The 15,425-nt window shown below is 33.8% G+C and overlaps 1 protein-coding gene across 5 annotated transcripts in view; it reads left to right on the top strand.

Moving 5' to 3' along the window:
* The window catches only part of TMEM168 (transmembrane protein 168), a 30,073-nt gene extending 20,077 nt beyond the window's left edge, over positions 1-9,996 (top strand). For 4 of the 5 annotated variants that reach the window (XM_025873192.2, XM_073899091.1, XM_073899093.1 and 1 more), the window contains 2 exons: positions 1,402-1,676; positions 6,670-9,996. In XM_025873192.2, coding sequence (XP_025728977.1) covers positions 1,402-1,676; positions 6,670-7,217 — 823 coding nt within the window. In that variant the 3' untranslated portion in view covers positions 7,218-9,996. The remainder of the gene's footprint in view (positions 1-1,401; positions 1,677-6,669) is intronic. The other variant, XM_025873195.2, reaches the window with a different exon arrangement.
* The last annotated feature ends 5,429 nt before the right edge of the window (positions 9,997-15,425 follow it).

The raw sequence follows: 15,425 nt of genomic DNA, 5'->3' as shown, positions 1-15,425 counted from the left end.
CCTAGTCTTCCCATCTCAGAGGAACATTATGAAGAGCTAATGAGAATATGAATGTAAAAATACTCTGCTTACTGGAAAAATTGGGAATGAAGTTAAACATGTATTAGTTTCGTTGTAGTTTTATTCCAAAATAATTTTTGTCCCTAAATTGTGTGGCAAATCTTTTTGAATCTGTAAATATTGCCACATTAAAATTTTTTTTATAGTAAGTACCTTTGAAACAGAAAAAAATCATTCTTTGCTGTTAATAAGTTTTGATTATCCTTGGTGGTTTTTGGGGTGGGGGAGGGGGAAGACTAGAAATAAATTTTTTATTTCAAATCTTTGACATAAAAACCAAAACAGACTATTTGTAGTAAATATTTTCCTTCATGTTGAAGGCTTTATAAAGAGCTGCAAATTCTTATGAGGAGTAGAAGAAATAGATTTAAGAGGGTCCCATAAAGTAAGATGTGACAGTTTAGCAGGGAGAATATGTGGAAATAGTAATTTGCACACATTTTTATTCTGATTTTTGTTAATACATTGCTTATTCTTTTACTGTTTGTGACTGCTAAATGTTACAAATAGAGAACAAAGTGTCTTCTTATTTTAATGAAAACTAGTGTCATTAGAATAGTACTGATAATATATGAAGCAAAATATGAGGTTTTCAAAACTACTGCAAGAAATTCCTTTTCTGGATAGGAGTGATGATTTTTTTTCTTGCTCGATATTGATATTTTGATTCTGCTAGCTTTAAGACATGGTTTTTCATCTTTACTATAGTACCATTTTACATTTGTTCTAGGATCAGATCTGTTTTCACTTAGTGTTCAGTAGTATAAGGCAGTGGGCCTAAATTTTAATAACCTTTTCAAAATGTCATTTACTAACAATTTCTTCTGTCATTTATGTTCCTTAAGTTAGAACTTGAATGCAACTTTATAAAGACTCTTTTTCAATATAGAAATATAAAACATTGCTTCCATATTTTGTTAAAATTTTTTTGTTAAGGAAAAAAAAGTTCTTTCATTATAATTCCCACCTGAGTGTTCTTGAAACACAGGGTAAAATCAGTATGATCTTGCTTTTAGAAAGTCTTATTCAATATCTGTCATTTGGTAAAAGTGTATGAACACAGAACAAAGAATAATATTATCTACTTTTGGAGATCTTTTCCCAGCTTTCAGGTTGGTGATTGTTTCATTGGCTATATAAAAGTTATATAGAAATACAACTTTTAGAAACTAGGCTTCGATGTTCAAGCTTAATTCTTAGCACTTTAGAAAAGAAGATTTAAAAAAAATTCTGCCATTTAGTTATCAGCAGCTCTTATGATGCTAATTATAAATGAAGAATAAGAATGTGACATAGAATGACACTCTTTATAAACACCGAAATAATTTTTTTTTTCTTCAGTCCTGATGGTCAGCCAACACTTCTTCCCCCAGAACATGTACAGGAGTTAAATTTGAGGTCTACTGGCATGCTCAATGCTATCCAAAGATTTTTTGCATATCATATGATTGAGACCTATGGATGTGACTATTCCACAAGTGGACTGTCTTTTGATACTCTACATTCCAAACTGAAATCTTTCCTTGAACTTCGGACTGTGGATGGACCTAGACATGATACGTATGTTTTGTATTACAGTGGGCACACCCATGGCACGGGAGAGTGGGCTCTTGCAGGTAAATGCACCTCTGGCAATTTAACTGTTATGAAGATAGACCTATTTATGGAAATCTGCCCTTCACACTGAAACATTAAATTTCCAAAATTCTCAATTTTCTACTTCACAGTTTACTAAGTATACAGATGACTGTTTTGTTTTTCTCTAGCATACCTGTTTAGCATAGTATTAGTAATCTCTAAAGGTTTTGAGAATTATGTCTTAGTTGGAAGAAAAAAATCTGCTTACTCTGAGACATTATCAGTTTCCCTTTAATGTATTTTCAGAATTATTAAATATAGTTATATTTTTCAGAAGCTGATTAACTTGACTAGTACTTCTAAGTCTTTAAATGTTATGGATGCTGATTTCAATAGTTATGCGCATGTGCAGTTTTATTTAAGTTAGAAAACTCACCAGGAGTTTAAACAGCCAAGTGAGATAAAATGGTGGGAGTAGCTCTTAGGTCAGGAGACCTTGGTTCTGGTCCTGATTTTGTCACAATAGTGTTATTTTTGTCACCAACTTCTCTCAGTTTCATTTCTCTCCTCTGTAAAATGAGGGGGTTATAATAAATCTTCTTGCCAATGGTAAAATGAGATCTATATTATATGTAAATTTGTTCTTTGGGCTTCCCAACTAGAAGAGAGACCATGTAAGTCATGGGCTTTGTCTTAGGAATTATTTGCCTACCACCTAGAACAGAGCCTAGCAGATCCCTAGTAGGGATCCTCAAGTAATAGATCATTGAATGAATCATGGGGAAAAAGGGGGGGGGGCGTAATTTTCTTATTTTATGTTAGAAATAGTTCTTTTAGAACTTAATTCTATCCTGCTTTTTTCTTAAATATTATAGATGTTTTATACTAAGAACACCTACAAATAATAAAATAGACATAAGTAGAAATAGATACTCAGATCAAGGACATATATAAATAGAAGTGTTCTGGAAGGACAGAGGTAGAGCTCCCGACATAAGAACTCCAAGTAGAGATGATTCAAGGTTAAAGTAGAGATGATTTTAAACCATCATGGTCTCACTAATTTCATGCTAGGTTTGTAATGAGGGTTTCATCATAAAAACTGTTGTAATTTTTGGTTTTGCAAATAAATATTGAATAACTTAATGGCTGTCTAGGAGTGAAGGCAAACATTTATTGGGCACATTTGAAGCAGTTACTATGCTTGGTACTTTATATACATTAAATTTAATCTTCATTTAAAAAACTTTGAGGAAAGTACTATCACCTCTATCATCTTCATTTTTCAAAGAATAAAATGAAAATCTAAAGTTGTTACATATCTGTGGTCATACAACTGGCAAGTGATGGAACCATGATGCAAATCCAGATCTGCCTAACCCCTTAAAGTGTATTTTTCCCCCATTGTACCATGTGCTGCCAAGGCTAAAACCATTAAGGTAGAGAAAAATCATGTTCTGGTTTAGTAGATATTTTTGTTAGCGCTGTTCACCCATTTTCTAAATACTATCGAAGAAGGTAGTCAACATCAAAATTACTTGAATATAGTTTGTGAAATCTTTTACTTGACCTGTAGCTTTTTAATAAGTCAATGTAGAAAACTTTTTAAACTTTTATGGCTATTTTAATTCTAGGTAAAGTATAGCATTCTGTGTACTTGACCTTAGAGCACAGAAGAAAAAGTTATGGTCAATTCAGAAATCTTTACAGAAATAGAATTTCAGACCTACAACCCAGGATTGATTATTGAAAACTTACTGTAATGCTTATAATAATGAACTCTCCCCAAATCAAATGGGGAGAAAAGGCATAATTTTGGTGGTCATGCATATATCCTTGGTTATTTTAAGTATTTTAAGAAAGTAATTTTAAAAGTAAGCTTGTTGATGTTTACATGAAGGATTTATTAATATAAGCATTTTTCAGTAAGTTTATATTTTTCCTCTTAAATCTTTTAAAAATTTATTTCAATTATCTTTTAAATGATGGCTTTGGGAAAAAATTCTAGATGTACAGTTTACTACTATTTACATCAACTTTTCTTTTCCTAGGAAAAATAGACACCAAGATAAATAACATATATATCAGTGTTCTTAAATTTTCACTCACTATGAGTTAGCAATAATTTATGAAGACTTAAAAACTCTAAAGTCTGGCTATATTTTAGGTAAATATCTAGCAATTACATTCTGGAATGGTATCTTTATAATATTTTTTGACTATGTCACCAATGAGTTGACCATTATAGAATTCCTCTCTTAGCCAAGAAGATTTGTTCTTGTAGGTGTAACTTTCTTTGTTGGAGACTTTATTGTAAAAAGTAGAAGAACACAATGGAAAAAGCGCATAGCCCTGCCTTCAGGATGGGTAGGTTCATCCATCCTAATTCAGCAACTCTGTACTCTCTCAGCTTGAGGCACCAAGCCCACTTGGAGGTAACCAGGTTGAACCAGGCATAGAGGCTGAGCCCTCCTTTCAGTCAATTCCTGCCCTGGGCTGCTAGAGACATAGCCCTCAAAGGCAGATAGTACTCAAAAATAGTACTGAACCCTCCTGCTCAGAGGAAAATGCTTTAATCCATTCCAGCCCATGTGACAGCTTTGAGCTCTGAGAATTATCTTTCTAAAAACCTGTAAAATTGAAAACATGACTGGATTTTACATGAGTTAGCAAGTTAAGAGCAGGTCCAGAACTAAATACCACTGTGAGAAAGAAAATCTGTGTTTGCCCTTATATCACCTAACTTTACTCACACTACTTCTTAGAATATGTAGTAATCTCCTTACATTTATGGAGTTTCATAATATGGAATTGGATATTTTTGCCTCTTTCAGAGTAAAAACAATTATGATAATGACAAGAGAGAAATAAATGAAAAAAATGTAGATAATCTATAAAGCAGTTTATCACAGATAAACAAAGCCTTTAAAAAGCAGTCTCAATTACTTTAACTGCATCAGATGGCTGTTAGCTGAGATAAATTTAAGTACTTTCCATCTGGGCCAAAAGCCAAATGCAACATAGAACCTATTCATAGGAGAAAGCAGAGCAAACCAAACAGGAGAAGAGAAATAGTCATTTGTAAAGGCTTTAATGCCCCTTTAAATCTTTTATTGATATCTAAAGAGCATGTATATAAGAGAATTAGTGTAGAATGTGCTTTTAGAATATTTATTGAAATAGTTGTAGAAGGCAAGTTAGACATGATGTTTTGTGGCAGATGGATTTTGTATAATAGCTCTTGTAATTTGTGTCATTCTCTGACCGCTAGAGAAATTGAAGAGAACTGACAATAATGAAAAGTTAACATTTTACCATATAATAAAAGGTTATCTTCTGGGAGCTCTCTGTGAAGCAACACATTAGTAATATGTGGAGACCATGTATTGAAATAGTGGCTCTGAAATGATAAGCATGAGTATAAGAACAATCCATGAAACAACTTTTTCATTGTCAAGAATCTAAGATATAGTAGGCTGATGAATAAAAGAATATTAATTGTTCATAAAGAATGTGTTATGCCCTGGCTTCAGAGGTCATATTCCTAAAAGAATCCAAATACTAAAGGATTCTCTCTCTCTCTCCAGTGTCATTTTGATAGTTTAGCAAAGAGAATGGTTGCTCTAGGTAGAAATGTGTATCTGAGGTTGCTGGAGCTTGTGCCAGTAAATTGTACCATGTTAAGACTTTTTTCTAATCATAAAAGTAACATATACTCAATATAAAAATGGTGGAAAATACAGGAAAGTGTAACAAATACCACCTGAAATCCAAACACCCAGCAATACCACTATGGTTTTTGTTGATACACTTCCATGTTATGCTTTCTCTCCTAGTATCATAGACATTTTCTCATCATTAAAATTTCTTTATAAATACCATTTTATTATAATTCTCCCTCACAATTTATTTCCATTCCTCCTGGTCATTTCAGATTTTACACTATCATAGATAGCAGTGGGAAGAGAAGATCTTTATATGTAATTTTTGTCCCCATTTCTGCCCTTTCTGTAGGATAAATTCCCTAGAATTGGAATGATTCTATGAATTATTAATGTACTGTTGAAACAGAGCCATGAGTAGGGTAAGGATGGCAATTGCTTGAGTCACAGAATTTAAGAGGATGCCAAAAATTAAATAGTCAAGATAGTATTTTAGTGCAATATATTTAAAAATCAAAATTAATACAAAAAGACCTATTATAATGAACTAGATGTAAAACCTACTAGCTTTAAGACAAATTTGCTTTAGACCTTTCCGGTTATGTATTTTTTTTAATCCTGTGTTGTTTTTCAGGTAATAAAACACATTTAAAGGTCCATTCTAAACTCATTCTTGGTACAGGTAGGAAGAGTGTTTCTTTTTCCTTTGGTAGATGCCTATATACAAGGCAAGGTAACATTAATTTATGAGTGATTAGTGATTTATCAAAAGACCAACAAACTTTTTCTGTAAAGGGCCAGGTATTTTTGGCTTAGTAGTCCTAAGGTCCCTATTGTAACTGCTCAGCTCAGGCACTGTAGAACAAAAGCAGCCATAGACAGAATGCACGTGAATGTTATTTATGGAAATAATAAGAAATTTGAGATTCCTGTATTTTCACATGTCACAAACTTTTGTTCTTTTGATTTTTAACCATGTTAAAATGTAAATCAGTTCTTGGCTGTCAGGCTGTACAAACACAGGTGACATGCTGGATTGGCCCATGAGCCATAATTTGCTGCCTGTGATACAGAATATTAGCTTTTCATTTTTTTCACTAAATTTTAATTTTTTCACTAAATTTAACTTCATAAAAACAATTTTCTTAATTTATTATAACCTATTTCCTTTTTAATATAACAAGGTGTTTTGTTTTTTTTTTTACCTGAAGTGGAAAGTCTGTTTTTAAAAAACTCTTCTGACAAGAGACTTTGAAAGGAAGGTTCCATCTATTTTTTTTGGCCTACATCTTTAATTCCAGGAACTTAAACTATACTTAAGAAGAGGCTTCAGAAATTATTACTCTATTGAATTTTCTTTTGTTCACAGGTGGAGACATACTGCGCCTTGACACACTTTTAGAATGGTGGAGAGAAAAGAATGCCTCCTTCTGTTCTCGCCTTATTATCGTATTAGACAGTGAGAATTCAACTCCGTGGGTGAAAGAAGTGAGAAAAATCAATGATCAGTACATTGCGGTGCAAGGAGCAGAGATGACAAAGACCATAGATATTGAAGAAGCTGACCCACCACAGCTGGGTGACTTTACAAAGGACTGGGTAGAATATAACTGCAACCCCAGTAATAACATCTGCTGGACTGAAAAGGGACGCACTGTGAAAGCAGTCTACGGTGTGTCAAAGCGGTGGAGTGACTACACTCTGCATCTGCCAACAGGCAGCGATGTGGCCAAGCACTGGATGTTACACTTTCCTCGTATTACATATCCACTGGTGCATTTGGCAAATTGGTTGTGCGGTCTGAACCTTTTTTGGATCTGCAAAAGTTGTTTTAGGTGTTTGAAAAGATTAAAAATGAGTTGGTTTCTTCCTACTGTGCTGGACACAGGACAAGGCTTCAAACTTGTCAAATCTTAATTTGGAACCCAAAGTGGAATATTATTGAGAGTTCATACTACCGGTTTCCACTAACTTGCCATTTTTTGTATATGGTTTTTTTATTTGTGAAAAATACCTTGCTACTTCTGTAGCTGCTCTCACTTTGTCTTTTCTCAAGTAATTATGGTGTATGTAAGATGTTGGGAATAAGCATTTTATCCTACAAGTATGTAAGGAGTCATAAATGCTGATGCTGTGTAAATGCATCACAGAGGTTAAAAATAACTGCACTTTGAGGAATGTTTGCATATGCCTCTGATTAGAAAGAAAACACTTGTCTGTGCTCTGCAGTGGCCAATGAGGAATTAATAATGCCTTATTTTCTAGGCATAGATTAGAGATTGTAGACCAGACCGTTTACTATTATAAGAAAATTTCCAATTTGCTTACAAAAAGATTTTTTTTTTTTTGTCAACAGTAGGTTTGAGTCCAAGACCTTTTGAAGAATTACAAACTCTTTCTTAAAAAAGGATAAAGGGAGAAGCCTGAAATGAGTACAAAAATTTGCTTATAGTCTACCATTCAGATGTCTTGGTTGTGGCCTATTACCAGTGTAGTAGTAAAGCCCAAAAGACTGTTGAGATCAAAACATTCTTCCTGTAGGTAACTGTAAGAGGCTAGAAGCCTACAGATCGCTCCTTCCTGCATTGTTGGGGTGGAGGGAGGGGCTCTGAAAGCACTGGCAATTTTAAGAGTCTTTCTCAGGGTAACTGTTTTAATGAACAATGTTTCCAGCTACAAATTCCTTCCAAATAAATTGTCTTCCCTTTCGAAAAGTAAACTTTTTAAAAATTTAGCAATTTCTCATTGATTGAGGCTATTTTCGCTATTCAGAAATGATTTTGATCTCTATGGAATTAATGCTCTGCCATGAAAATTATCTTTCAGATCTCTCATTAGTGATGACATTTTTTTCTACAGAAGGTCAAAGGATTGAAAACAGGTCATTTTTTTTCTTGTATACATGTAATGTATTATGTAAAAAAAGTATTCGTATTGGCAATTTTAGTTTGCCAGTGTTTAGTTTTAGTTTGCATAATGGTGTGGTTGTAATTTTTAAAACTTAATTCAGTGTTTTATCTGATTAAAGCAGGCACTGATCAGGGTATCCCCTAAGAGGTAATTTACCCCCTGTTCCCTTCCAGTAATCCTTACATTCTAAATTTTCATATCTGAGAAATAACAAGAGAGGAGTAGAAGTAAATTAGGGGATAATCTAATCTTTGTTGTTTAAAGTGTGACTTCTCACCACTGAAGCCATTTTTCCATCCTCAGAGAGAGGAACTAATGCCTCTACCATTTTCTACCTGGTGACTTGAACATTGAAGTTTTTGTTAGGTAGAAGTCACTTAGTGTCAGGGAACTTGTATACCACTATCTATGCAGCCTTGTTACAGTCTGATGATTTCTGTGTTTTGAACATGATTTTCCTAATACTTTGAATAAAATTTTAAAAATTTTTCATGTAATGTGCAAAAAAACAGTTACTGAATAATTTTAATATATTAAAAGTGATAGTCATAAAAAATGCCCATGTGTTATTAGAGTTCATGGTTGGTAGGTTGATTTGAAATTTTCCAAGATTTGGTTACATATTTATATCAACATTATCCAAATGAAATAGTTTAATGTTTCATTACTATCCAGAATTAGTATAAGCAGAAAAGTCGTGTTAAAATTATGAGCTTTTAGCTACAAAAAAATAACATTAAGTAAAATCTTTTAAATTTCCAAGCCAATATTGAGCAAATTAGCTTTAATTAAAGCATATATCTTTACTCTGAGAAAGCCAAATATAAAGGTATATTCTGCATTCTGTATAAAGTAAGATGGTACTAAAAATCCGATTCAAAAGGTAGCAGACTTTACAGCCACAAAGCTAGTGTTCTGATATCCATTTTCTATGACCAGAAAAGTTCTGAGCTAAAAATGTGATTCAAGCCAATTAATAACCACAAAGTCACAGAATATCCAATCCACTTTGATGAATTCCCCTCCCAAACAAAAAACTATAAAATGACAAGAGGTGGCATCCTAAATTAAAGCTGCCATTTTAAAACATTAAAGTAACTGACAGAATATAAAGAACATTATAGGAGGGATAAATTGATTGGTTACTCTAACTTAAAGATTAAAAACTATATCTGACAATTAGTAAGGATAATTTTCTCATGGCTTTCATTTTATATACCATATGTTTACAAAGGAGTTACTGGGAGTGATAGGATTACTTTAGGGCAAAACTTTATCACCCCACTAAAAAATAGTTAACATGGAGATGTTTTTCAACATAATGTTGATTTAATTTTTCTTATACGATACCTTGCTGAAACCAGAAAAACACTACCCCCTAAAAACATCTTTTAAAAAACTATATACTGTTTGTGATGAATTAAGGAGCCAAGTTCTTTCTCTTCTTATAATTTTTCAGTTATGCTATTATTTCATTAAGAATTTTTGTTTTAGTTTGCTCTGACTAAACTCTTCTTCCCTGGGATATTTGGATTTATCTTTGCATAGCTTTCTATCTTGCTCTTAGTACAGAATTGTACAGAAGACCATTTTTATGAGCAGTGTTTTCGTAAGTTTATTAAAAGTTGCATTACTAATTAAAATGCATTTATATTGAATGCATTAGTGGGTAGATCTTTTTTAAGTAAAATCTTCATTAGAATCTATTTGTAACTTAAATTAGAATCTATTTGTAACTCTACATTTTGTTTGTTAAGTTTGGCCTAAATATATTTGCTGTTGTGGGTACTGCCTTTTATATGTATTCTTTGCCATTTAGAGTTGTCTCCTTCAAAGTAGTGTTCTACATTACCTTCCACAGAGGATAGCTAACATGTATGCCAGAAGAAAATGTATGCCTAACAACTAAGAAAGTTGTTAGGTATCTTTCATAGTGAATGCTCAAAGGAGTTAGATCTGTCATTACTTTTGAACATCTCCACTATTGGAAACACACTAGATCTTCCTCCCTTTTCAGGCAGAAACACACACGTTGGTATTTCTGGTGTACAATTACCCAGAAGAGTGCCTTGCCCCATAATAGGAGGTAGTATAAGAATATTTTTGACTGAGTGAATTTAGAATCGTAAGGAGAAATTGGAATAACTTGATTGTAAATTACTTCATTTTCTTTATAATTTTAAGTGGATATTATTTCAAGATCCTCATTAAATAATTACTAAAGACTATTACAGAATCGGTAAAAGGAAAACATCTCACATTTTTTAAAATATATTTTTATTAAGTAAACACCATGCCCAACGTGGGGCTCAAACTCACAACCCCAAGATCCAGAGTCCCATACTCTCTACTGACTGAGCCAGCCAGGTGCCCCAAACATTTCACATTTTAAAAAAGTAGTGTCAGGATTAAAGAAGGAAAAACTCAGGTTTCAATGAATATATAGCTCATGTCTCAAAAAAGATAGCTTTTTGCTGGTTGAGTTCATTTTCATTGGACTCCGATATGATACTGAATCTTTCATCGATTTCCCATTAGAAACATAGACAAATTGGAGACTTACCACAAATGGAAATTATTAAAAGAAAGTGATGAACAAAGAAGTTGGCAATGCTCATCAGTGACAGACTGTAAAGTCAGAAAAAAATTGGCCTATAAACATAAACAGATTGAGAACAAGCTAGGGAAACTACAAGTATCTCACTTTTGGGGTATCTTCCCTATTTACTAGTTGTAATACATCAAGTATGAAACAATGACTTTTAAGTAGTAATTGCTTTGAGCAACTTTTGTTGACAGCGATTTACATTTATGTGTATTAGGAAATACTGTTGCTATTATTATTCTTACTTAGACCAAAGCTGATTCGAAATTGAAATCTGTAGGTTCATCACTAGGTTTTTAAATATTAATACGTAAAAACCATTTTGATTAAAAAATAAAACTGACCAGTCATCTTGTGTGATGACCTCACAGCATTTTATAGGTATTAACTTAAAAAGATTAGAATAAGTAGACAGTTTTAGTAAATTTTTGTTGTTATTGTTTGGTCTGTACCTATAAAAATTGATCTATCCCAAACTGAAGATTTTTTAAAAAAAGATTTATTTATCAGAGAGAGCATTTTGTCAGAGAGAGCACACGAGCAGGGGGAGACGCAAGCTCCCTGTTGAGCAAGGAGCTGGATGAAGGACTCGATCCCAGGACCCTGGGATCATGAACTGGGCTGAAGGCAGACACTTAACCGGCTGAGCCACCCTGTCATCCCCCAAACTGAAGATTTTTAGTAGTATGCCAAGGATCAGAGAGGAACATGGTATATCTTCCTAGGCCAGCAATGTTTACTCCATGTAAAGTAAAAGTATTTTTATATCAAAATATACCAATGTACTGATAAGCAGGATTTACATTAATTTTTAGTGTAAGTCAGAAGACTTGAAAGCAGTTTTATTTTTGTAGCAGGTCATTTGTTCTATCCTTCAAACCCCAGGACATTGAAGATAACCCTGATAGTGGATGTTAATGATGCTCCATATAGAGAATTTCTTTTTAAAGGATCCTTTGTCTTCTGGCTTAGAAACGCAAATAGCACAATGAATTTTCTCAAATAATTTTGTTTCTATATATATATGGAATCTCAGGTGCCATTTTAATATAATTTTATAATAGACATTTCTAAGTTCTTTGGAGTCCTTACATACATTGATTTCTTCTTCTACACAAGTAGGTACTGGTAAGGAAAATGGGGTGAGGGTTTTAATTTGTAATTCATATCCACTATATCTCTTCTACCATACTCCTTTTTCTCCAACACCTAAGCTTTAGATTCCTTTCCCAATAAAGCAACTAATTCATCAATAACAGTAAAAATGACAATGGCTATCATCTACTGAATGGTTTTTTTATGTTCTAGGCACTGTGCAAAGCACTGCTGTGCAATGATTTCATTAAATCCTCACAACCACCTCTTATGATGGATATACTTTTATGAATGAATCATATGGTATTTGTCTTTCTCTGACTGACCTATTTTGTTTTTTGAGTATTTTGTCAAGGGGCCAAACACCTGGCAACAAGCACATAAGCATACCGAAGAGGAGCAACTGGTCAATACAAAGATCTTCAATTATTAATTGCACTAATATCACCCTCAATTTTTAGACCCTCCCTTAATTTCCCGGCAATGTTTGGTGCTGGAGTCTTTCTGGGGTTGTCCTGGACTGGTCAGAGGTTCCTCCCCAGAAGCATCTTCTGTGAGGCAGTTACTAGGCTACAGCTTGCTTTTCTCTGGCTCCCCAGTTCAACACTCTTCTATCTATTTTGTCTTCTGGTTGTGTACTGAAATCTCTAGTCTGGTGAGAAGGATCCTTCCTTTCTCTACATCTTGATGGTACCATGTACTTGTTCCTTTACTAGTAATTTAATGGGAACTGGAGGAGAAGATACAAAGGCATGTGTTCACTATCTTGAAGTGAATATAAATTTCATTTTTACAAAAACATGGTGAAATTGACTTCCACTTCTGGTTAGGATATAAAATACAAAAGAACTTTGATTCAGTGGAAACAGAAAAATTCCGGATAAAATAAACATACAATTTATTGGAGCTATTGCAGAGTAGTATATACAAGCAAGTCTAGGTGAAATAAATCCCGAAGAGAGATGAGTTCTTCATAAGTAAGCAGAGACTGAAGCAGCTTCTATACCTAGGACACATGCCTATCTGGATGCTGGTGACGTAGAAATGGAGCTGCCATAGACGAGATTTTGCAGAAAAAAAGAAACTGACTGAACTTTCGAGGATATTGTGGGCTGGTGAGATGGGTCTGAAAGGTCATTAAAGGCTTGACCCAACTGCCCTGGAATTTTGCCAAAAAACGGGCAGTAGAGGTGGACTTAGAGGCAAAGAGAATTTATGTAGCTTTGTGCATCACAATTGCCAGAGTTGGAACCACATTTGAATCCAAACTAAAAGTGAAACACAACTCTTACTCCAGTTCAAACACTAAAATAATCAAATTGTTCAGTCTGACAGATACAGCATGAGAGATTAGGGACTGGGTTAACTGAAGGTGAACTTAATCTAATTAAAGCTGCAGCCCAGCTCTAGCTCAATTCAACTTGTGGAGAATTCTGAAGGGTAAATTCTCTCCCTCATCACCATAGAATGAAAGGCATGCACTCCCTCGACAAACACAAACTTACACTTTACTCTCCACTGTTCTTTTATGTACAATACAGAATACATTTTTTAAAATTCTAAGGCATCAAGAGGGGAGGAATCAGACCTATTATTAAGAGTAAGCAGTCAACAGGAAGTCCTAGCCACAGCAATCAGACAAGAAAAAGGATTGAAGGGCATCCAAATTGGTAAGGAAGAAGTAAAACTTTTACTATTGGCAGATGGCATGATACTATGTAGACTCCACCAAAAAAACTACCAAAACTGATAAATGAATTCAGTAAGGCCACAGGATACAAAATCAATATACAAAAATCTATCGCATTTCTATAAACTAATAATGAAGTAACAGAAAGAGAAATTAAGAAAAAAGTCTCATTTATAATTGCACCAAAAAGAACACCTAGGAATACACTTAACCAAAGAGGTGAAAGACCTGACAGTTATAAAACACTGTGAAAGAAATTGAAGATGACACAAACAAATGGAAAGATATTCCATGCTCATGAATTGGGAGAACAAATATCGTTTACATGTGCATACTACCCAAAGCAATCCACAGATTTAATGTAATCCCTATCAAAATACCAACAGCATTTTTCAGAGAACTAGAACAAATAATCCTAAAATTTGTATGGAACCAAAAAAGACCTCAAACAGTCAAAACAATCTTTAAAAAGTACAAAACTGGAAGTATCACAATCACAGGTATCAAGATATACTATAAAGCTGTAGTCATCAAAACAGTATGTTAGTGGCCCAAAAACAGACACGTAGATCAATGGAGCAGAATAGAGAGCCCAGAAGTAAACCCATAATTTTATGGTCAATTAATCTTCAACAAAGCAGGAAAGAATATGCAATGGGAAAAAGACAATCTCTTCCACAAATGTTGGGAAAACTGGACAGCTACATGCAAAAGAGTGAAACTGGACCACTTTCTTTCACCATACAGAAAAATAAACTCAAAATGGATTAAAAACCTCAATGTGAGACCTGAAACTATAAAAATCCTAGAAAAGAACACAGGCAGTTATTTCTCTGACATGGGCCATAACAATATTTTTCTAGATATGTCTCCTGAGGCAAGGGAAACAAAAGTAAAAATAGGTTGGAACTACATCAAGTAAGTTTCTGCACGGCAAAAGAAATTATCAACAAAAAACACAACCTACTGAATGGGAGAAGATATTTGCAACTGACATATCATTTAAAGGGTTAGTATCCAAAATATATAAAGAACACCAAAACCACAAATAACTTAATTAAAAAATGGGCAGAAGACATGAACAGACATTCCTCCAAAAAAGACATGCAGATGGCCAACAGACACATGAAAAGATGCTCAACATCACTCATCATCAAGGAAATGCAAATCAAAACCACAATGAGATACCCCCTCACACCTGTCAGAATGGCTAAAATCAAAAACACAAGAAACAATAAACATTGGAGAGGATGTGGAGAAAAAAGAACCGCCTCAGGCACTGTTGGTAGGAATGCAAACTGGTGCAGCTACTGTAAAAAACAGTATGGAGCTTCCTCAGAAAATTAAAAAAAGAACTACTATATGATCTATCATTCCACTACTGGTTATTTACCCAAAGAATACAAAAACACTACTTTGAAAAGATATATGCACCCATATGTTTATTGCAGCATTATTTACAATAGCCAAATTATGGAAGCAACCCAAGTGCCCATCAATAGGTAAATGGATAAAGATGTGGTATATACGTATGTGTGTGGGTGTATGCGCACACACAATGGAATATTACTTAGCTAAAAGGAATAAAATCTGGTCATTTGCAACAACATGGATGGATCTAGAAGGTATAATGCTAAGTGAAACAAGTCAGAGAAAGACAAATGCCATGATTTCACTCACATAAAATTAAGAAACAGAACAAATGAACAAAGAAAAAAGACAAATACAAAGCACTCATAACTACAGAGAACAAATAGATGGTTACCAGAGTAGGTAGGTGGGGGGATGGGTGAAATAGGTAAAAGGGATTAAGAGTACACTCATC

The sequence above is a fragment of the Callorhinus ursinus genome, unplaced genomic scaffold (assembly GCF_003265705.2).
Source record: "Callorhinus ursinus isolate GAN/ISIS: 27379988/994484 unplaced genomic scaffold, GSC_fseal_2.0 scaffold12, whole genome shotgun sequence".
Lineage (NCBI taxonomy): Eukaryota > Metazoa > Chordata > Mammalia > Carnivora > Otariidae > Callorhinus > Callorhinus ursinus.
The sequence above is the reverse complement of the archived record's forward strand: the minus strand, read 5'-3'. Positions and strand labels throughout refer to the sequence as shown.